At 42.7% G+C, this 23,187-nt stretch overlaps 1 protein-coding gene across 4 annotated transcripts in view; it reads left to right on the top strand.

Moving 5' to 3' along the window:
• The window catches only part of Noc3l (NOC3-like DNA replication regulator), a 28,583-nt gene extending 5,761 nt beyond the window's left edge, over positions 1 to 22,822 (top strand). Inside the window, exons 6-21 of one of the 4 annotated variants that reach the window (NM_001108523.1) lie at positions 1,382 to 1,512; positions 3,521 to 3,682; positions 3,875 to 3,968; positions 6,080 to 6,255; positions 6,515 to 6,643; positions 8,727 to 8,858; positions 12,700 to 12,780; positions 13,092 to 13,192; positions 16,549 to 16,621; positions 16,707 to 16,770; positions 16,851 to 16,922; positions 17,253 to 17,434; positions 18,141 to 18,269; positions 19,582 to 19,679; positions 21,616 to 21,700; positions 22,257 to 22,822. In NM_001108523.1, the coding sequence (NP_001101993.1) occupies positions 1,382 to 1,512; positions 3,521 to 3,682; positions 3,875 to 3,968; positions 6,080 to 6,255; positions 6,515 to 6,643; positions 8,727 to 8,858; positions 12,700 to 12,780; positions 13,092 to 13,192; positions 16,549 to 16,621; positions 16,707 to 16,770; positions 16,851 to 16,922; positions 17,253 to 17,434; positions 18,141 to 18,269; positions 19,582 to 19,679; positions 21,616 to 21,700; positions 22,257 to 22,385 (1,838 nt within the window). In that variant the 3' untranslated portion in view covers positions 22,386 to 22,822. The other 3 variants (XR_005489086.2, XR_010055154.1, XM_063268665.1) reach the window with 3 other exon arrangements.
• Positions 22,823 to 23,187: the final 365 nt, after the last annotated feature.

The following is a 23,187-nucleotide window of genomic DNA, read 5'->3' as shown; positions in this document are numbered from 1 at the left end:
GGAATTTGATAGGCTTATTTTATTAATGAATTAATTCATTTGTTTTATATTGATACACTTTTTATTATGGAAAAATGTGAACAGTCTTTTCAGTGGTGAGGCAAACACGAAGAATTGTCATTGTTACTGTTTGAATCCTTTTAATTATAAGAGAAGGACTTAAAAAAACTTCCTTTTCAAGATAGCAAAATTCAATTTTTTGATGTGAAATTTCTTTTTTAAGTACAATTATGCTCGTATATGTCTTTTTCAGAGATTGAAATGTGGGTTTTTAATATTTAAAACACTTTTGCTGCTTATTTAAGTTTTTTAAGTTTTTTTTCGTTTATTGTGCATGTGTGGGTGTGAGTTCTGAGGACAGTCTTGGCTCAATGAGGACTCCTGCTCGATGAGCCATCTCACTGTCCCCCAGCTTCACCTTTTGTTTTTTTGCCTCAGGCTAGCTCTCATCCTGTAGCTCAGGTTGGCCTGAACTTACTTCATAACCAAGATGGCCTCAAGTTCATGGCAGTCCTGAAGCCTGCCGAATGCTGGGATTAGAGATGTAGCCACCATGGCGGTAGAGTAGTTTTAACTAATCAAAATTAGCCTGAAAATACATGTTACTCGAAACCATTAGTTTAGAATGTATGACAACAAGCTGGTCAGACTTTATTTGTAACTTGGCAGACTTCATTAAAAATGCATATGAGATTATAGATCAACTGTTGTATTAAACTGGTTTCACTCATACAGATTATACTTTTGAGTTTATTACCTAGTTTCATTCTTAAGGTATCAGTCAAAGCACTACACAGAGTTGAAAACAAAAAGAAAAGTGTTTTGTATCTTAAGGAAATACTGAGTCAGAGCTGGACGGTGATGGTGGTGCACACCTTTAATCCCAGCACTGGGGAGGGAGCCAGAGGCAGGCAAATCTCAGTTCAAGGCCAGCCCCGTGTACAGTAAGTTCCAGGACAGCCACAGCTACACAGACAAACCCTGTCTCCAGAAACAAAGCAAAATAAAACAAAACAAAACCAAAAAAAAAAAAAAAAAAAGGAAAGGAAGAACCGAGTCACAGCATTTGTTTCGTTAGCTAATGAAGTCGTGGGCTTATTAGCATAGTAGTTAAGAGTTTGAGCTTAGACTTGGGGTCCATTTCTGTTAGGTTTTGAAACTGAAGTTAGTCAAACTGCTTTGTTCTCTTGCCTATGAAATGACACCCTAGTGTTCTAGAAAGGATGGTAGTGCTTGTTCTACATGGTTGTTGAGAGGCTGAGACACTGCAATAAACACAGCTTCTCCATTATCTTCATTCATTTTATTATGGGTTTAGCTTGAATGTATTAGCTCTCTGTGAATAGAGGAGTATTTAAGGGGAAAGCCCCTTTTCTTTCAGAGGTTATTGAAGAACCCAGGCAAGAGCTGACCATAGAAGAGCATGTGATTGAGAGAAAGAAGAAGCTGCAGGACAAGAAAATACAGATTGCAACCTTGGCATCTGCTATTCTGTCAGATCCAGAAAGTCATGTGAGTGGTCTTAATTTCGTGTAAACCGCGGTGTTAAAGAGCTCTGGTTCCCTATAGATATACACGACATAAACATAGGTTTGAGTTGAATGAAAGGAAAGATGGCATCTTAGTTTCATCCTGCGTCTCAACTTAATTTCTTTCATGAGCTTAGAACAGCCAATCAGATGCTAAGATTTATGCTCCTTATTTGTAAGCAAAGATACAGGATTTATCTTAGTAACCCTGAAGGTAGTAAGTGTCTAAAACATTTTTAGGGAAGAAGAATCTTCCTACAGATTTGCCTGACTGGTTTATAGAGGGTGTGTGTGTGTGTGTGTGTGTGTGTGTGTGTGTGTGTGTGAGTGTGAGATTGTGTGATGATGATGAAACCCAGGGCCACAAGCATGCTAGGAGATTTGCCATATCACTGAGATACTCTTCCAGCCCTACACCTGTCTGTCTGTCAGTCAGGGTCTTTCTAGGCTGGCCTCAAACTGCCCTGGGTTTTGGGATACTAGGGATGTGCTATCATGCCTGTCTCTATGGTTTTTAATAAGCAGCTTTCTATATAAAAGTCAGTGCAATCAATTCAAGAATATGTGTAAATAGGAAATACTGTATAAACTTAGCATCTGGGAAGCAAAGGCAGGAGGATTGCCACTAGTTCAAAGTTAGCCTGTAAGTAAGATCCTGTCTCAAAGACCAGAGAAACAAAGAGGAAGAGGGAGAGAAGGAGGCAGGGGGGAATACAAGAGGAAGGAGGAAAAGAGAACAAGGAAGGAGGAAGGAAATGAGGGGTGAAATAGAGTGAGAGCTGCAGAAGCTGCCCTTGGGACTTGGGGACAGTGCTGAATGTAAACTCCAGACATCTCAGGCTCAGACCTGGCTTTGCCAATGCTGTTTGAGATGGGGTTGGTCATTTTATCCAGGGGCCACTTCTTTCTTTAAAAAAGAAACACTTTAAACACTTTGTGAGGAATGAATGAGAATAAATATAATACTATATTAAGTGATGTCATTCCTGTTCTCTTGACTTTCCCAGCATCTGAGTATGGCAGGTATTTATTTATTGAATGATAAATTAGATCTATGTTAAACATTATTTATTATCGTGGGGGAAGGGATGTGCCACAGGAGTGAGGGTGTGAGAGAACTGCTCTGTGGAGTGGGTTCTCTTGTTTGGTCTTTATCTGGGTTCCAGGGATTGGAGTCAGGTTTTCAGTCATGATCACGGGAGCCAGACTGTGAGTAGTAGTTGTAATGTATGAATCAGAATCAGAGAGGTGAAGTCAGGATAGTTTTCATCTCTGTTCTACTGTTTAATTATAGAACCATAGAGGTCTTATTTTAATTTTTAGAAGTATTTTTCTTTGCTTTTGAGAATTTCATAAACGTATATGGTGAGATACCCTGCCCCACGACAGTTTTTGTTGTTTGTTTGATGACCCACCAAGTTCATTAATGAATTAGTGCAGCCCAGATGTACCTGGGGGTAGGTTTTGCTTTTCTTTCTTTCCTTCTTTCTTTCTCTCTCTCTCTCTCTCTCTCTCTCTCTCTGTCTCTCTCTCTCTCTCTCTCTCTCTCTCTCTCTCTGTGTGTCTCTCTCCCCCCCCCCTCTCTTTCCTTCTTTCTTTCTTTTCCTTTTATTTTTTTCCATTTTGGTTTTTTTAGAAACAAGGTTTCTGTGTATAGCCCTGGCTGTCCTGGAACTCTCTCTATAGATCAGGCTTGCCTCAGATTCTCAGAGATCCATCTGCTTTTGCCTCCCAAATGAGTGCTGAGATTAAATGTGTGCACCACCACGCCCAGATCCTAACCTACTTTTAATAAAGTTTGTACTTGCCTACATAACTAAAGTATGGTTTCCATACAACTTTCGTGACGTGTTCATTGGTGTTTAATGTATCTTGCCTCTGAGTCAGCAGGTAAATTCCACTTGTGATGCCAGATGTGGGTCTGTTGTCCTTTGCTCTGAAATGTTCAGATGCCATGATTTCTGTAGTCTTACAAATCCTTGCCTTAACAGATTAAAAAACTGAAGGAGCTTCGTGCCATGCTGATGGAGCAGGACCCTGATGTGGCTGTCACTGTCCGGAAGTTGGCTATCATCTCACTGATGGAGCTGTTTAAGGACATCACTCCCTCATATAAGATCCGGCCCTTAACTGAAGCAGAAAAATCTGCCAAGGTGATGCTCAAGAAAATTACTGCGTAAAATAAGTGAAGAATTTTGGAGGGCTAGAGATGGGAAAATAGGGGTTATTGCTATTTAACCTGTGCCCCGGACCCACCTCGCCCCAAGAATAAGGCACTTGTTTTATGCCAGCTTTTGAACTTAATGCTCTGATATTTAAATATAAAATGATTTTGACCTTTCCAGATTCGTAAAGAAACCCAGAAATTAAGAGAATTTGAAGAAGGCCTAGTGAGCCAATACAAATTTTATTTGGAAAATCTGGAGCAAATAGTTAAAGGTATAGTAAACTTTTTTTTTTTAAAATGTAACCCTAGCTGGGTTGGAACTCAGTACTTAGACCAGGCTGGCCTCAAGCTCACAGAGATCTGCCTGCCTCTGCCTCCTGGGGACTGGGGCTAAAGACTTATACCATCATACCCAACCTTTAAACATATCTTAAAGGTACATATATACTAACCTTATATTCTGCTCTGTGAGGGGCAGTCTGAAGTCAGACTTCCTGGGGGCTGGGCTGTAGTTCACTTGGAGGAGTTCTTAACAAGTGTTTGTACATGATGGTTCCCATCTCCAGCACTGCGTAAGCCAGGTGTCTGTGATGATGCACACCTGTAATCTCAGCACAGGGAAGGGGGAGGCAGGAATATCACAAGTTCAGGGTCATTCTCAGCTACATAGGGAGTTCAAGTCCACTGTATGCCAGAGAAGAAACCCTGTCTCAAAGTACAGAAAGACTTCCAGAGTTCAGCCTTTCTCCACCATTTACATAACAGGTAAATTACTTTTCTGTGCCTTATTTTCTATCAGTGAATTGTGATAATATCACTGGATGTTGTATGATTTAAGAGAAGCAGTTAGATGTCCGGACATGTAGTGTTTAGATAGTTTATCAACTATAAGTATTAGCCTCCTTGTTTCTGTAGTCTTTAGTTTTTCTTTTTGTGTGCTGGGGATTGAATTCAGGACCATATGCACACTAGGCAAGCTCACTGTAACCGAGCCATGTATACACCCAGCATGCTGTGGTCCTTTCTAGGTAGCCATGCATTTGTTGAATTTGTCAACAGTTGGGATTTTTTTTTCCCCTTTCTTTTTAATTTTAGAACTCTAGAAAAATGCTGTACTTTGAAATAGATGTTCATGCCTTTAAAAGAAACTTAAAACTTAAAAGAAACTTAAATGATAAACTCCACACCATTTGTGGAAAAATGGCAGTGTGGTGAAAACTGGGTGGTAAATGGAGAAGAAGTGTAGATGCCTAGGTGAGATGCTTTCGTCTCCGTGGACTCCTTTCCTGAGTGCTGGGACCAAGGCCTGCCTCATGACCAGCTGAAGCAGTGCTGCCGTCTCCCGATGGCTGGCCCAAGTAGGACGGGGAAGCAGTAGAGTGGATGCGACATGGAGTTGGGATGCTTGGGTATTGCCTTTATGCTTTGGTATCTGCCTGAAACATACCTGGGTTTCATCCCGAAGGTTCCTGCCTGACCATTGTCAAGCCCCAGGGGAGGATCAGTCAGTAGAGACCTTGTCTCAAAGAATACATGGAGAGCCTGAGAGATGGCTCAGGAGACCTAAGTTTGGTTCACAGGACTCGAGTCAGGCTGCTCACAACTGCCTATAACTCCAGCTCCAGTGAAGCCAGTGGACCGCCAGTGAATTTTCTGGGCCATGTGGATACCTGCATTCACATGCGCACGCGCGCGCACAAGCACACACACACAAGCGCGCGCACACACACACGCGCACACACACACGCACAGACACACACACAGACACACACACACACACAGACACACAGACACACACACACAGACACACACAGACACACACACAGACACACACACACAGACACACACAGACACACACACACAGACACACACAGACACACACACACAGACACACACACACAGACACACACACACAGACACACATAAACACGTTAAAAACAAATAAGGTGAAAGGTGACACAGAAAGACATTGACTTTGTCCTCTGTCTTTGACATGATATGGAAGTGGGCACAGACTCATACACAGTGCACACACATAAAAGAATTTATTGTAAATATACTAGGAATGAAATGAAGATTAATACTGTTATATATGTGCAAATTTATACACACATAAAATCTGTGGTTCTACGCGACGATGCACATGTGGTGTAACGTGGTGTAAGTGTCAAGTGCACAGTTCGTAGTCAGGTCTCTCCTTCCAGCTTGTGGATTCCAGGGGTTGACCTCGGGCCCATTACTCACTGAAGCAGTGTCCTAGCCCCGCATCCCATCTGGCCGTGTAACTACTTTGAAAGATTAGTGAGGTGATTTATGTTCTTTCTCTCTTTTTCTGGTCCCAAGACCAAAATCTTGTGATTAACTGCATTTGTGTTTTAATCAGACTGGAAGCAGAGGAAGCTGAAGAAGAGCAACGTGGTGTCCCTAAAGGCCTACAAAGGGCTGGCTGAAGTGGCGGTGAAGAGCCTCTGTGAGCTGTTGGTGGCCTTGCCCCATTTTAACTTTCACAACAACATCATTGTACTGATTGTCCCTCTGATGAATGATGGCTCAAAATCGGTGGGTTGCTCTGAAAACGGGTTTATTGCTCCTGTCCCCATGGAAAGAACACACACTATATAACCCTTAAGTCCTCTATAAGCTGTCCGTGGTGTGTTAGTGTCACTTATTATTCACGGTCTCTCAGAAGATTATCTGAGCATTAGCTTAGTGAGCGGCTCTCCATGGCGGTGCTAACTTCTTAGGATGCGGACGGTCCCCAGCAACAGGGTGGCCTGGTCCGGGTCAGCTCTGCTTTATTGTAACGCTTCTTTTTCAGGTGTCTGAGATGTGTTGCGAAGCAGTGAAGAAGCTCTTTAAACAAGATAAACTAGGCCAAGCTTCTCTTGGTGTAATTAAAGTGATCTCTGGTTTTGTGAAGGGCAGAAATTATGAAGTTAGACCAGAGGTAAGCCTTTCTTTTTTCACTTTGAATTTTTTAATTACAAAGTGATTTTTACTGTTTCAAGAAATTTATTTACAGATGCATTTATATAAGGTGAAAAGTTAAATGTGTCCATTCACTAACTGACATTGCTGACATTTTGTTATGTATAGCCTTCTAGATGTACAGAGATATATATACATCCTTGTTTCAAAACTTAAAAAATAGGCTTCTGACAGGAACACGTCTCGACACATCTGATAGGATGTGGTGCACTTGAGCATCTCACCCAGGAACGTACAGCACCCTGCCTAGTAGATAGTGAGTTGTCTCAAGAGTTCTGATCCAGTCAGTGCCGGAGAGGTCTCTATCTGTATCGGTTTTTTCTATTGTGAGTATTAGGAATGAGATTTCTTGAGTAGAGTTAGCAGATCCAGTACTAATCATTTAAAAATGGTTTTCTAACAATATTGTGTCACTGAGGCTGTCATTAATGATCAGAGTCATTTCCTGAGTGGTTGCCCAATCCTCATTGTTACTGTTTAATCTCTTGTTACACATGGTTAGTTGTGCATCCTTTTGTTTTTTGTGCGTGGTATTGGGCTTGTGAAGTTGGGTCTGTGCATGCATGTGTTCAGGTGTACATGTACATGTGGATGACACAGTAGACTGAGGATAATCCTTGGTTGCTGTCCACCCTTATTTCAGCCTCTCACTGAAGCTGAAGCTCATGCTTTGGCCACTGAACTTTGAGATCCACTCTGTCCTCGACCCCCCTTTGAGATTCCCCATTTCCCCGACCCCTCCCCACCCCTGTCCCCCACCCCCCCAGCACAGTGCCACACCCAACTTTATATATTGGTACTGGAGATCTGAACTCAGGCACCTAGCTGAGTGAGCCATTTTTTTTAAGTCATATTTACATATTCATTAATAAAGATGTGCTTCTCTGTGTGATCTTTCAAAGATGTTGCTCTATTAGAAAATTTAAATTTATGTAATGAGAACTAATGAGGGATGAAAGACAAAAATAACCGAGAAGCAAATCTTTAGCTTAGGTATTTGTTATTTCATACTCTTTGCCTTCAAATAATTTTCAATTCCTTTTTCCCTTTAAAAAGTGATGATACTTAGTTAAACCACCTACATAATAAATAACAGGCTTCTGCTGCTGCTTCTCCTCTTCTCTTTCTCCTTCCTTCCTTCCTTCCTTCCTTCCTTCCTTCCTTCCTTCCTTCCTTCCTTTCTTCCTTCCTTCCTTTCTTTTTCTTTTTTCTTTTTTTTTCAGGACAGCTTTAGCTGTCCTGGAACTCTCTCCAGACCAGGCTGGCCCAAACTCAGAGATGCACCTGCCTCTGTTTTCCAAGTGCTGGGGTTAAAGGTTTGGGCCACCACCGCCAGCAATCACAGGCTTCTTAAGAGAAAAGATAATCATTTAATATGGCTTGAATATGAAACTCAGCTATAGAGAAATCCTTTTAATTTCAGTGATGCTAGAATAAAAGCTATATTCTCCAGCCCCCTACAAACTATATCCTTGGAGTTGTTTTTCTTTGGCTAGTAATATTTTATGGGCACATAGAATTCCTACAAAATATTTGAAATTTTGAGAATACCGAGAATGACTTTAGATTTATTTCACTTTATGTCTTTTGGTAATCATTTTTAGCCCGTGCTGAAATGGGCTTTAGTCCTGTTACCTGAAATACCCACCTTCCCTTCTACATGTGTGTGTTGGAACATTATAAGCTGCTGTGACTGAGGGTTCAGTGTACAGGTAGTTTCTTCAAGAGAAGATGCAGGGGCTCAAAATGTACCATTTTGTGCTGTGAGGACCAGATGAGTGCTGGCACTGTTAATTGTAAAAGCTGGTAGAGCACAGCCAGTTTAGAAATGTCTTGATTGTTGATTGGTCTTTTCCATTCCAAACCTCTTCCTAGCCCATTTAAGCCCTCTGCCATCTTGTCTCCCATTATCTGACGAGAGTAGAACTCTGTATTGATGTGACAAGACATTCAGCACACTTAGAATATGTTCCTTTCTACGGAATTTTTGGGTGTGGTATAAATACCGAGTAAACTGTGTTTGTTGTTTTTCTCACTATTAGATGTTAAAAACATTTCTATGCCTGCGAATCAAGGAAGTGGAAGTGAAAAAAGATACAGAGGACATTAACAAACCAAAAAGGTTCATGACTTTCAAGGAAAAGAGAAAAACTCTATCAAGAATGCAAAGAAAGGTTTGGTTTATTTTCTTTTTCATTTTCTTTTTTATTCTGCTTTGATGGGTCTTGCCTTGCAATCAAAGTCTAGATGGATAAATCTTGCGTAAATCACAGTGAAGAAAGGACTTGTTTTGATTAATATTGTTGTTTTATATATGTATTTAATGCACTCTGTTTACCCTCTCCCACTGTTCTCTTAAATCTCCCTACCATCTCTGTCGGTCCCTCCACTCCCAAAGATACACACATGAGTCCGCTGCTCAGGCCCATTCGGTTTAACCAAGGCCACCCGTGACCATCCCAAGTCTCGGTTGGAGCCTGGTGGGGCTAACTGTGGCTACAAACAATGGAAGGCACTTTCCCCTCTCCACAATCCCTCAGTAGCAAGTAGTTCAGCAGTTAGGACTAGGCCGGCCTGAGCTCTTCCCCCTCCGTGCATGACTGTCGACAGGTCCATCCATGGCTGTGATGAGCATGACTGTCGACAGGTCCATCCATGGCTGTGATGAGCATGACTGTCGACAGGTCCGTCCATGGCTGTGATGAATTCCTGACTGCGGTTATTGTGTCTTCTCAGAAGATGGCCTTTCATAGGCTTCTCCCTATCTTCCCTCCTACAGTCTTCCTCTCCTTTCCTGCAGTGTCCCTGAGCCTTGGAAAGGATGACGGAATGATTTGTTTAGGCAGAGCACTCACCATCATTTATTCTTACATCGTGGTGTGCTGCCGTGAGTCTGTGGATTCACCACTGTTCACAGCGAGGAGGCTTATCTGAATGAGGCTGACAGTAGCGTTTATCTGTGTATGTAAGCATGGATTTTTAGAAGGCAGCCTAAAGCTAGGTCAGTTTAGCTAATTAACAGTATTTGGTTCTCTCCTAGGGCCTGTGATCTCTCCACCACGGCTTTTTCGACTATGTTTATAATACCCAGGGTTAAATTTTGTCCTGTGAGACAACTCTTAAATCCAGCCAAGAGCAGTTAGCTATCCCATAAAAGTAGGCTTCTGTTGCACAAGTGGGGGCATCCTGCTTGATTGGTCTGTGGAGATCATAACATTCACACTAGATAAGACCATTGCTGCTTTTTCTACCCCAGCAGCTCTGTAACACCTTTAGGGATTGTGAAAGGGAGGACTAACTGTTCCAGATAAATTCCAGCTTGATTTCTTTATATCCTGAATACAAGATATATGGTCTTTTCAGTAATAGTGTCATATTGTTGAACTCTAGTGGGCTGCCAAGAGGAATGACAAGAACCTATATTGTTTAGTTTACTTCTGGGGCCTCTTTGACCCCATATAGTCCCTGAGGAGCTGTCTACTCCCAGCATGGGGGTTCTGTTTAAAAACTGGTAGCTTCTGGGAGCAGCTTTTCCTAGCCTTGCAGGGTATCTTCCTTCAAACTTTTCCTTAAAAAAAAAAAATCATTTTAAAATTTGGTTACAAGCTAGGTTTTTATATGACTCTTTTGTAGGCCTCAGATTTGATTAGTTCTCCCTTCCCACCATATTTTCCCTGCTTAAATCTTTCTAGCCCCAGTATCCCCCCTTTCTACTTTTCTGCTACCCCCTCCTTTCAGGCATCTTTTTAGCAGTGCCTCTTGAAACTTTCCTAGTCCTGGCTGTTCTGGTACTCACTGTGTAGCCCAGGCTGGCCTCTGCCTCTGCCTTCTGTGTTCTGGGATTAAAGGGTGGGGCACCACTGCTGGCTTTACAGGCACCCTTGAAGGCACAGACTCTGAGTTTGGAAGCTAGAATCTTCCTGTGAGGATGAACATGTGACATTTATTTTTCTGTGCCTAGTTCCATTACCTTACTCAGTATAATTCTCTGTACTCCATCCAATTGCCTGCAAACTTTCATTTAATTTTCTTTAGAGCAAAATAACATTCCATTGTGTATGTTCAACATTCTCATTGTTCACTCATTAGCTGGTAGACTACTGGGTGTTTCAATTCCTAGCTGATGGGAATGGAGCAGCAGTGAGCCGGGATGAGGTAGTGTCTCTACTAGTAGAAAATATCTCCAGGAATAGCATACCTGGCTCACATGGTGGTTCGGCCTTCCTTAATAATCTCCACACTGATTTTCAGTGTCTATCAGTTGACACTCCCATCAAGAATGAACAAGAGTTGTTCTTGACTCTCTTCTTCTCCAGTATTTGTTAATGATTTCTTTCTTAGTTGTATTTGTATGTGTGTGTGTGTGTGTGTGTGTGTGTGTGTGTTTGCATGTGCCATAGCATATGTGTGTATGGAAGTCAAGAGAGAACTGTTGGAGTTGGTTTTCTTTATCATGTGGGTCCTGAGACTTAAACTCAGGTCACTGGGCTTGGTAGCAAATGTCTTTACTTACTGAGCCTTCTCCCTGGCCCTGTGTTTAGATCTATTGTCCATCTCTTTTGATGTTTTGAAGCAGGGTTTCTCTTTGTAGCCCTGGCTGTCCTAGAACTCAGTCTGTAGATCAGGCTGGCCTTGAACTCGAGGTGCAGATCTGCCTGCCTCTCTGCCTCCTGAGTGCTGCGTGTGCACCCCATTACCACCTGACTGAGGTAGTTGTATTCTTAATGTTTTGAATTTTGATTCATTTTTCTTTTTTAATTAATTAATTGATTAATTTATATCCAGAACACTGTTTCCCCCCATTTCTCCCCCTTAGAATCCCTCCCCCCACTTCCCTTCCTGTCTCCTCTGAGAGGGTGGGACTCTCTGGGTATCCCCCGATCCTGGCACATTGAGTCTCTTCAGGGTTAGACTCATCTTCTCCCACTGCAGCCAGACAAGACAGCCCTATGTGCTGGGAGCCTCAGTCCGGTCTATGTATGTTCTCTGGGAGATAGGAAGGGTCCAGGTTAGTTGACTCTGTAGGTCTTCCTGTGGAGTTCCTGTCCCCTTCAGGGCCTTCAATCCTCCCCTCAACTCTTCCATAAGACTCCCCGAGCTCTGTCTGACTGTGGGCATCACATCTGTTTCAGTCAGCTGCTGGGAAGAGCCTCTCTGAGGACAGGCTGTAGCCTCTCCTGCTGCAAGCATAACAGAGTATCTTTAATAGTGTCAGAGATTGGGCCCATGGGCCAGTTACATTCCCTATATACTCTACTCCATTTTTGTCCCTGCATTGCTTTTAGATAGGACCGTCAGTACATGTGCCATCTCATTTAAACTGTCAAATGACCCTTAAGGGTAGATACTATGTGTCCTAAATTAACCTTCAAAAGTGCCAGTAAATGAAAAGTGGCTCAGAGGCCAGGAGAAAGAGTAGAACTATGTAGCTGCAGGGGTAGGTGGTTTGGGGCAGTATCTAAGAAGTCCCAGAGACCTGGAATGGAGGAGGCTCCCAGGAGTCAATGTGGGTGACCTTAGTCAAGACGCCTACCAGTGGGGATATGAAACCAGAAGAGGCCACCTCCTGTAGCCAGGCAGGAACCCCAGTGGCTAAGGACACCAATCCACCCACAAAACTTTTGACAGGAAGTATCTACCCTTAAGGGTCATTTGACAGTTTAAATGAGATGGCACATGTACTGACGGTCTTTATAAACAGTAGTTGTTACCACAGTTACGTAAGTTTTCATTCTTCCACCTTTCCCAAGGGACACACAGTGTCACTAATTTAGTTAGTGTACATATCCATGCCTTTCTGCCTTTGCTCATGCCTATATTCACAGACATGTATGGTCTTACCATGGTTTATAGCAGTCACACTGCCTCGACTTTGCTTTTGCTGCTATGTATGTGTGTGTGTCTCTGTGTGTGTGTATATACATGCATACATGTGTATGTATATGTATGTAAGTATGTGTGTGTATAAGTATATATGCAAACATATAAACCATGTTTTCCCTTTTCTCTTCTCAGTGGAAGAAAGCAGAAGAGAAACTGGAGCGGGAACTTCGGGAGGCCGAAGCGTCGGAGAGCACTGAGAAGAAGCTGAAGCTGGTAGGCGGTTCTCCTCTGTCCTACCCTCAAAATGTTTTGCTAAACGATTTTGATTACAAATTGTTTCGACTTAAAGGTATATCATTTTGCTTTATTTCATGGGTTTTGGGTAGATTTTCTTTTTTTTGACATATAAGGAAGTATGAGGTGATGCGTGTCTGTTTATGAAATCACCAGATTTCGTTCCAAAATCTGAATTTTTGGGGGATGAGAAAGGGGAAAGCAGCTTTGGCTTTGAAAATTGTGATTATTCTAACTCAAGGAGAACAACCAGCTAGTTCTAAGGCGCTCTTGTCTGCTTTCTCTGCCAGCACACAGAGACTCTGAATATTGTGTTTGTGACCTACTTCAGAATATTGAAGAAGGCCCAGAAGTCACCTCTTCTGCCAGCGGTTTTAGAGGGTCTCGCCAAGTAAGGGCCGTGTGGGCTGTGAATACCCGTGCTGTCCCAGTGCTACACTTCTCACTTCCTCTTAACTCACAGCCTTTCCTTGTGCTGCGCCTTTTGCTTTTCTCATTTCAAATCTTTTAAAGTTGATTCTTTTTTCTTCTGTTTAATGTTTTTCTGGCATCTCTAAGATTCACCGCTCAGTTCTTGATTCTGTTCTGTTTTCTGTGTATGGGTGTTTTACCCTCGTGTATGTCTGTACACCATGAGTGTGCCTGGTGCCCACAGAGGGCAGAAATGGGCATTGGATCCCTGGGATTGGTTAACAGACCGTTGTAAGCTGCTTTGTGGGTGCTGATGTACCTTCCTTTGAAGGGCAAATGCCTTTAACCATTGAGCCATCTTTCCAACCCAGATTCTTGATGCCTTTTGGTACTTTGCTGTCGGTGTTCTGCCACCCTTTTGTGGGGACACGCACACACACACACACACACACACACACACACACACACACACAATTCTTTTGTTTTATTGACCCAGCTTCCAGATCATGCCTCTGGTTCTCTGCATCTGTTCCTGCTAAAGTAGATCTTGTGCGTGCTGGTGATCTTAGGAATGTTAGCTCAAAGCCAGTTATTAAATCTGGTGGTTCCTTGTGCTCATTCCTGTCCTATACCATATATCACACACCACAGACGCAATTTGAAACTTCCCGCTAGCCACATTAGGTAGCAGAGATTTAGAAACAGACTTGGAAATACAGCTCTGGCTGGAAGATAGGAGTTCTGTCCTTACAGAGTCTCACCAGGGCTGTGCTTCCTTATGAAAGGTTATGTCCTTGTCATTGGAAACCTCCAGGAAAGGCAGAGCAAAGGAGGGATTATGAAACCTAGTTTGGTTTGGTTTTGTTTTGATATGAGGTCTTTCTCTGTACTCCAGAGTAGCCTAGAAGTCACTATGTAGTTCAGACTGGCCTATAACTTGTGGTTTCCAAGTGCGAATTAGCATTTCTAGTTCCTGACATCTGTTTGTTTTTGTCTTTGTTTCTTATGGATAATTTCCTATTTTAAAAGTAGGTTCTTTTAATATATGCTCATTTTGGGCCCTGGGTTCGGTCCCCAGCTCCGAAAAAAAAAGAAAAAAAAAAGTCCACATTAATATATGCTCGTTTTGTAAGTCCAAAGAATATGAACTGTAAATAAGCTTCCTTTCCTATGTATTTGTGTGTCTGCTTGTCCTTTTTGACACATAAGTGGAAGAATATGTATCTTATAAGTCCCCTTAAGTAACTCAGGGGACCTTCCCATGGTAGCACATAGAGAACATTTTTTTCCTTTCTTCTTTTTTTAAATAGTTTATTTTTAGTTTTAAGGATTTTTGAAGAACAGTCTTATGCAGCCCACGCTAGTCTCAAACTTGTGCTATAGTCAAGGATGACGGATTTCTCATCATTCTGCTTCCACTTCCCAAGTGCTGGAATTAAAGGCACACACCACTTATTTGTATCATCATGCACTTGAGCACACGAGTAAAGGCTTTTCTCGTCGTAATTTCTGGTTAATAATGCCACATTGTGTGGGTCATGGTGGCTCATGCCTTTAATCCCAGGAGGCAGAGGCAGGATCTCTGGTGAACTCTAGGATAGCCAGGGCTACACAGAAAACCCTGTCTTGAAACCACTTTCCCCAACCCCCAATAACGCCACATTACTTCCCACAAAATTGTTAGCAGTGCATGTGGAATCTGTCACTCTGTTCAGAGGTCTAACAGACGTCTGGACCTGATGTTTTGTAATGTACAGAGTCTTCTCACATCTAGTAGCTAAGATTCTGAGCTCTGCTGTCTCATTTGTTTCAAGAAACAGAGGCTCCGGGCAGTCAGATGATTCAATGTCGTATCACATAAGTCAGTAGTAGCAGAACTTTAATTAGTCACCAGTCCAATAATTTCAAATTTTATTTTCAAGCATATCGTAGTGTCAATATTCCCAGGTTAAGTGCCAAGGTTATGTGCTCCACCTGGCAGCAGCTCCTTTAACTCCCAATGTCCATGCTCTTATAAAAGATTGATTGATTGATTGATTGATTGATTGATCGATTGATGTGAGTGCTCTATTTGTACATATGACTGCTCAGCTGAAGAGGGCATCAGATCCCATTACAGATGGTTGTGAGCCACCATGTGGTTGCTGGGAATTGAATTCAGGACCTCTGGAAGAACAGTCAGTGCTCTTAACCACTGAGCCATCTCTCCAGCCTACCCCTACCCCATGTTCTTAAAACTGACCGTCTTTTTTCTTACTTCACTGCTCCCTGCTTGCTGCGAGGCTTGTTTCTGCTGCCTCCTTTCTGACCTGCAGACCTAATGCATCAGTCAGGGCACTTGCTTTCACCTGTTAGCTTGTTTCTCAGAACAGAGTATTTTTGTCTGATGCCTCATATTCCTACCAAATACAATGCCCAGCAGTTCAAGAACTGTGTAAAAAGTAGATTTGAATTAAGTGAAAGCTATCAGTGATCACTTACTTCCATTACAATTAGAAATAAGTAATTATAGTGTTGTTTTAAACTCAAAGTGTAACTATACTTTTTTTTTGGCTATTTTATTGGGTTCTTTTACCTTTCACTCTTTTCCAGCCCAGTTCCTTCCAACCCCCTAACACTAGGTAAGAAAGAAAGAAAGTTAGAGAGGGAAGGGGGCGGCAATCTTGTCAGATTACTTCCTGCTGCTTAGGGGCCTGCAGTCCCTTGGGGCAAGTCCAGTCCTCATCAGCAGAATATCCCGTGTTTTCTTGTCTCTCTGCTCACGACCACTCGACAAACTTCAACAGCAGTAGCCAGCAGCGGCCGCTGCAGCCTCTTTGTGCTCTGGCACTTTTATATCCTCTCAGGTCCCTGGGATTTCAAACATAAGCTATCTGCAGCTGGCAGAATTACATCCCTGCCAGAGTACCAGGTAGTAGTCAGCTGCTGTGGACAGCCTGAAGCAGTCCCATGTCCCACACCTGGGATTAAAACAAAAATAGAGTCACATGATATAACTGTGTCCGTCGCCCCCACCCCTAACCACCACTGTGTGACCCAGTGACCCACTTCAGTGCCAGCAGCCCACAGGCACAGGGGCCTGCAATGGTTAGGAGCACAGTTTGCTCTAGCATGGGACACTGTGTATAACTGGGCTTTGTAAGAAACCCAAGTCCTCACTACATCAAGCTATTTTTTTTTTTCTTTTTTTCGGAGCTGGGGACCGAACCCAGGGCCTTGTGTTTGCTAGGCAAGCGCTCTACCGCTGAGCTAAATCCCCAACCCCCATCAAGCTGTTTTTACTTGCTTTATTTCTGCTTTTGGATTATTTAGTAATTAAGCTTTATCTGATTCTAGGTTTGCACATCTTATAAATGTGGAGTTTTTTGATGATTTATTAGTGGTTCTTCATACCCTCATTGAGTCTGGTGTAAGTAACTTTATCAGTGAACTACATTTTAAAGATGTAAATGGCAAAAATCACTCTCATCTGTTATTGTTTTGTTTCTATAAAGGATCTAAGTTATCAAGAAAGTCTTCACTGCGTTCAGACTGCTTTTCATATTCTTTCTGGACAAGGTGAGTTACTACTTTAGGCTTCGTTTGCTTTGTCCTTGGAGACTGTGACTTAACCTAACGACTTTGTTGTCATCTCAAAGGTGATGTTTTAAATATTGACCCGATGAAGTTCTATACACATCTCTACAAGACCCTCTTCACATTGCATGCAGGTATGTTTTCAGAAGGTGCTTGCATGGTCCATACGTATAGTCTGAGAGAGTTTGGTCATAGCTGTAGCAGATGAGAGCTAGGATCTGCTCCACATGGCTGCCTTTGCCCTTGCCGTGCGCCTGTAGTTAGTGCTAGGCAGGATTTGGGGGAAAGAACTCCTGGCATTGACCGGAAATGCAGTAAGCGCAGCCCAGCGCATCTCTAAGGCTCTCTTGGCTAGGAGGATGGTTTGCAGCAGGTATGACAGCAGGTATCATGGGGTCTCTGGAGGTCAGGAAGTGGCATAATGAAAGCATAATGAGAATGATCCTGAAGGACATCTGTTCTAGGTGCTACCAACGACGGCATTGAGATTGTGCTCCACTGCCTTGATGTCATGCTAACCAAGCGCAGAAAGCAGGTTTCTCATCAGCGAGCTCTTGCCTTCATCAAACGCCTTTGTACGCTTGCTCTGCAGGTTCTTCCAAATTCAAGCATCGGCCTTTTAGCAATGACCAGGATATTGATGCACGTAAGTAGTAACTAACATAAGGAAGCCGAGCTTAGTTCTCACGGGGCCTCTTTCCCGTGAGTGCTTCACCTTTATTACTGAAGTAGTTCCTAGCCAGAGGCAGCGGTTCATGCCTGCAGTTACATAGGATACTGATCTGGAAGACTGCTCAAGCCCACGAGTTTCAGGCCAGCCTGAGCAGCAGACATAAGTGAGTTTGAGGCCAGCCAGAGTACACAGTGAGACCCTGACTCAGGACACTGCTGGTGGACTGTGAAAGTGGAGCAGCAGCTGTGCCCGGGTCACTGCCCAGCCTGCTGCCCATTTGCACAGTGCTCTTTAAACTACTGCGAATTTAAGAATAGGTAGCACTAGGATTTGCACTCACACAGCGTAGCATTTTAATGCTTCTTTGTTCTAAGGATATAGAAACTGCTGTTATAAATGATGCTCTAACAGATGTTGGTGCATTCAGAGTTTATCTGTAAGAAAGATTCCTCAAAGTGAGATTAGAAGATGTGAAGTATGTGCTGTCTTTGCAGATTGGTAAATCTCTACAAACCAAGACGTTCTTTCATGGTACACATGCATGTTGTTTATTAAAGCTAGGTTTAAAGATTTTAAAATTGTAGCTCTTACTATAACTGCAGATTTACATACAAGTATAGGACAGTCACAGTCTTTAAGTTACTTTAGTTAACTCTTTTTTTATGTGATGTTTTGGCAGACTTTTCCCAGAACAGATCTCTTGCTTGACAATGAGTCTCAGGGTAGCGGGGTGTTTCTCCCTGAGCTGGAGGAGCCGGAGTACTGTAATGCACAGAACACCGCGCTGTGGGAGCTACACGCACTTCGGGTAAGGGGCCGTCCTTTCTTCTCCGCCACTCCCCTCTCCTCGCTTGCCCCCGACCCCTTTTATGAGCGAGCAATATGTTTTCCCCTTTTCCTCAGGTAGCTGTTGCCAGAGTACACATATGTGTTTTCTGGAATGCCTTCTGTGGAAGTGTAACTTAAATGCTGGACTCCTTATGCCATTGAGTACATTTTCTAAAAAAGGCAGAACATAACGTAGTTTTGTAATGAGCTTATGGAGATTTAGTGGATTTTCCCCAACACTGTTCAGAAAACGGTTTGTTATCAGGTACATTTATACTGTACTGGGTCCTATCCAAGGAGACCGGTAGACTCCATTACAAAGTAGCCTCACCTACGGTGCCAAGATCTGATAGCAAGTCCAGCATTAGAGTAAGCCTAGAAACTGGTAACTTACTTCTCACTATGAAATAGAAACTGCCTTCTGCTATTTCTTTTTATACTGTTAACTTGGTAATTTAACAGATGTTTATTTTAATCCTTAGAACAAAGGTTTTATGTTTTGAAACAGAGTCTCTCTGTAAACCCCTGGCTGTCCTAGAACTCAGAGATCTGTGGGTGACCTGGTATAAAGTTGTGCTCCACCACACCTGGCTAGTACTATATTCTTTAAAAATATTTAAGGCTCTATTAAAATAAAATATATTATTTCCTCCCTTCCTTTTCATGTCCATCCCCTCTCGTGTCCATTTGCTCTAGCTCCTTTCAAGTTTATGGCCACTTTTTCTTTAGTTGCTAACATATACATTGCATTATATAGTATACACCATATCATATATGTATACATACAAGTCGTAAGCATATCAACACATACATGTGCATAAATACATAAATAGAACTCTCAGAGTCTGTTTATTGTTGGTTGTATGTATCTAACCTCCGGCTGACTTTTCAGTATCGGCTAAGGGCTCAGCCCTGGGAAAGACTTAATTTCCCACTTCGTATCTGCAGTCCGTAGCTACCTTTGTTTAGTGCTCTGCTTAGGAGTAGGGCCCTCGTCAGAGTTCCTGCTCTCATGCGAGCGTGTCTCTAGGATGTTGTGCTTGTTCACATCATGTTTAGGCAGCCATGCGTTGAGGTAGCAAGGGTGAAAGCTTCAGTGTCATTTCAAGGAGACACTCTCATGGCAGATTTTCTGGTCCAGAAGTAACAAATACTCTTTGTATATGTGTTTGAAATGACCAGTATTCATGTTTTTGTTAGTTATTTTTTAGGTTGAATTTAAAAAAAAAAATAAGCTGCGGCTTGTGTTTTTAAAGTATTGACCTGTGAGTAATGTTTCTTTTCCTCTTCAGAGACATTACCATCCCATTGTGCGAAGATTTGCAGCACATCTGCTTGCTGGGGCACCATCTGAGGGGTCTGAGGCCCTCAAGCCTGAGCTGAGCCGAAGGTAGCATTTGCCACTGCACTGCTTTGTGTTTCTGCTCTCTTTGAGTCTCACTATGTGGAGGCCAGGCTGACCTGGAGCTCACTTTTCGGACCAGGCTGGCCTGGAGCTCACTTTGCGGACCAGGCTGGCCTGCAGCTCACTATTCGGACCAGGCTGGCCTGGAGCTCAGAGGTCCTCTTGATGCTGGCCCATTTGTGGTTTATTGTTTTGTGCTTGGGAGGAAACCCAAAGCACCACCTTTTTCTAAACTGAGAGACTCTGAACCAGCGCCTTATCCTTTTATTTATTGTGTATGTGTACATGTGTGTACAGGTTCATGTGTGTATGAGAGATTCGGGAGACTAGACTATTTTCAAATTGTGTGTTGTTCTTCAGAAGTCATCCATTTTATTTATGTATTTTTTGATACAGAATCTAGACTTGCTGGCAGTGAACCCAGTGTGATTACAATAACTATGCTATGCCTGGCTTTTTTCCCCCAAGCCCGGGGCAGCTAGGCTTGAACTTTGAACTCAGGTTCTCAAGCTTGCATGATAAGCACTTTAGCAACTGAGCTGTCTGCCCAGCCACAGGGTTTTCTTTCTTCTTTGCTCTCCTTTTCTTTCTTTCTTTTTTTTTTTTCTTTTTTCTTTTTTGTAAGCCCATAGATTTCTTTAATTTAGATATTATAAATGAATTGTAGCCTAGACTGATTTCATACTGTCTTTGAGAGTAAATAAAAATGGAAGAAATTTGTACTCTTGTTTGATTGTTTTAGACAGGGTCACGTGTGTCATTCAGGCTCTGCTTCTCCATTCATAGCAGAGTGATCAGCCCACCATTACAACCAGTGGGTCTTGAATAGGGGGTGCAGGGCTGAACAGTTGGGGCTGGGGAGGGTTGACGAGACCTCACATGAGTGCAGACTCTTGGGAGACATGCTTCAGTGAGACAGCTCATTAATTGGGGGCAGCAAAAGCTATTTAAACCTTTGGGGTGTAAGCAGGGGCTTTAGGATGAGTGTACATCATTGGCTGGGGCTAGGGTGCTGAGGATGCCTCATTAGCATAAGGAGGAATTCCAGGTGCTGCTGGACATGACCTTATAAGGGGAAAAGAAGTTTTAGTCTGGCTACTGGGCTGTGTGACCTCCCCCAGTGGCGCAAAGGTGTGGCAGGGCTGTGTGCACAGGGACACACAGACCCGGGGCAGGGGCCAAGAGATCCTACTATTGCCACACATTTCTGGGGTTTGGACATGTCTTGCCCCCTATCTTGCTGCAGGCCTGCTCCTCCTGGTCCCACAGCTCCCTGGCCTCTTATCCATGTAGTATAGGATGGCCACAAACAATCATATAAGTAAGGATTTATGAGTGATAATCTTACAAACTTGATCCTTTCCCTCCACTGCCCAAGCACTGGGATTGCAGGTGTGCTCCACTTAAAAGTTGACTTCCTGCTTGTCTTGAAATACTAGAATTAGTTATTTCATATGGAAGAATTTTTTTAGATTTAATTATGTGTGTGAGTGTTTTGCTTACATATATATTTTTGTACCATGTGCATGCTGTGTGTTTTTGGGATCAGAAGAAAGCATCAGATCCCCTGAAATTGGAATTATAATTGTTTGTAAGTTGCCTTGTGGGTGCTGGGAATTGAACCTAGGTCTTCTGCAAGAGCAACAAGAGCTCTTAACCACTGAGCCATCTCTCCAGCCCTTGTTTTGTTTTGTTTTTTTGTGACAGGGTCTCTCTCTCTGTAGCTCTGGCTGTTCCGGAACTCATTCTATGGACCAGGATGGCCTCAAACTCATGGGTCTGTCTTCCTCCACCTCCTTAGTGCTGGACTCAGTGTGTGCCACCACTCCCCAGTTCTAGTTTGTATCTTTAATGAATGAGTCGGTTGAATGTTCTTAAAGTTACACAAATATCTCTGCATATCTTGTATTTTTTATTATAGATCTGCACTTGAACTTTTTGAGGCTTACAGCATGGCAGAAATGACATTCAACCCACCTGTTGAATCTTTCAACTCCAAAAAGAAGGTATATGATACTGTTTTTACATAGAGGAGGTAAACATTAAGTCAATGCATCTGTCTTTTTTGAGACAGGGTACTGCTTCGTAGTCCAGGCTGACCTTGAACTTACTGACTTGCCTTAGCCTCCCAGCAGTTGGGACTCTAGGTGTTGACCACAAAGGTCAGGCTCTCGGAGTTGAGATTGGGTTAGATTCATGGGGCTAGAATTCTAAAGAAATGGTTGGTGAGACTTTCATTCAGGCTAGGCTAGGTCAAAGACCCGACCAAGGATCTCCCTTTACTGTATTTTTGTTGTTGTTTTGTTTGTTCATTTTGAGATAGAGTTTCACCATGAACTCTAGCTGGTCTAGAACTCATAGTGTAGACCAGGCTGGCCTTGAACTCACAGAATTCACCTGTCTGTACCCTGTGAGTGCTTAAAAGCACATGTCATCACTGCATCCAACCCCACACACTCTGACCCATTAGTTGGTGTTCACTGTTAATGTCTTTGGCTCTGCTCTGCTTGGTTATTACTTACAATGTGAGTGGCTTTAACTATTAATTTTAACCTTTTTCAGGATAAATTTTTACAAGGAGACGCATTTTTGAATGAAGATTTAAATCAACTAATCAAAAGATACTGTGATGAAGCTGCTCCTGAGAGACCACTGGATTTCACCAAGTGTTTGAAAACATCATCACGGTAGTACAGAGTCAGTGGACTGTCTTATATGTTTGTATGTGCATATACAGAAACACATACAGATATGTGAGGGCCTGTTTCTTTTTGTACACGGAAGACTTCCTGAGACTGATTATATGAGAACTGAAGCAGAGCCACCGAAGACACTGCTTCTTGGCTTGCTTTTCATGCCTTGCTCAGCTTACTTTTTATACAGTCCACATCAACTTTCCAGGAATGGCACTGCCTGTCAGCTACGAATTCTGTAAATGCCCTACAGACACACCACCGCCTAGTCTAATGGAGGCAGCTTCATTGAGATTTCCTCCTCTCAGGTGACTCCAGTGTATGTTAAGTCAACAAAACCTAAACAAGACAGTTATTAAATTCTCTTTATAAGTAAATAAATACTGTTATTGCACCATCTATGAAAGCAAATAAAAGAGATTTTGTGATTTTTTTAACCTTCATGGTTTTTATTTTTTTGATGTGATTTAATTTGAATTTTTAAATTTATTTACTTATTCACTTTATATCCCTATCGAAGCGCACCTTCCTTCCAGTACCTGTCTAGGTACATCCTCTACTGAGGTCAGATGAGGCAGCCCAGTTAGGGGAACAGGATCCATAGGCAGGCAACAGAGTCAGGAAAGACCTGCTCTAGTTGTTGGGGGCCAGAATGAAGACCAGTCGTACATCTGTTATGTAAGTGGGGGAGGGCTGGGTCCAGCCCTGGTATACTCCTTGTTCGGTAGTTCAGTCTCTGGGCCCCCAGTTTTGTGATGTTTTTGATAAATAAGTTAGAGTTAGACTCTTGTTCGTTGGCT

This window comes from Rattus norvegicus, chromosome 1, assembly GCF_036323735.1.
Source record: "Rattus norvegicus strain BN/NHsdMcwi chromosome 1, GRCr8, whole genome shotgun sequence".
NCBI classification, from domain to species: domain Eukaryota; kingdom Metazoa; phylum Chordata; class Mammalia; order Rodentia; family Muridae; genus Rattus; species Rattus norvegicus.
Note: the sequence above shows the minus strand (reverse complement) of the source record. Positions and strands in the feature narration are given on the sequence as shown.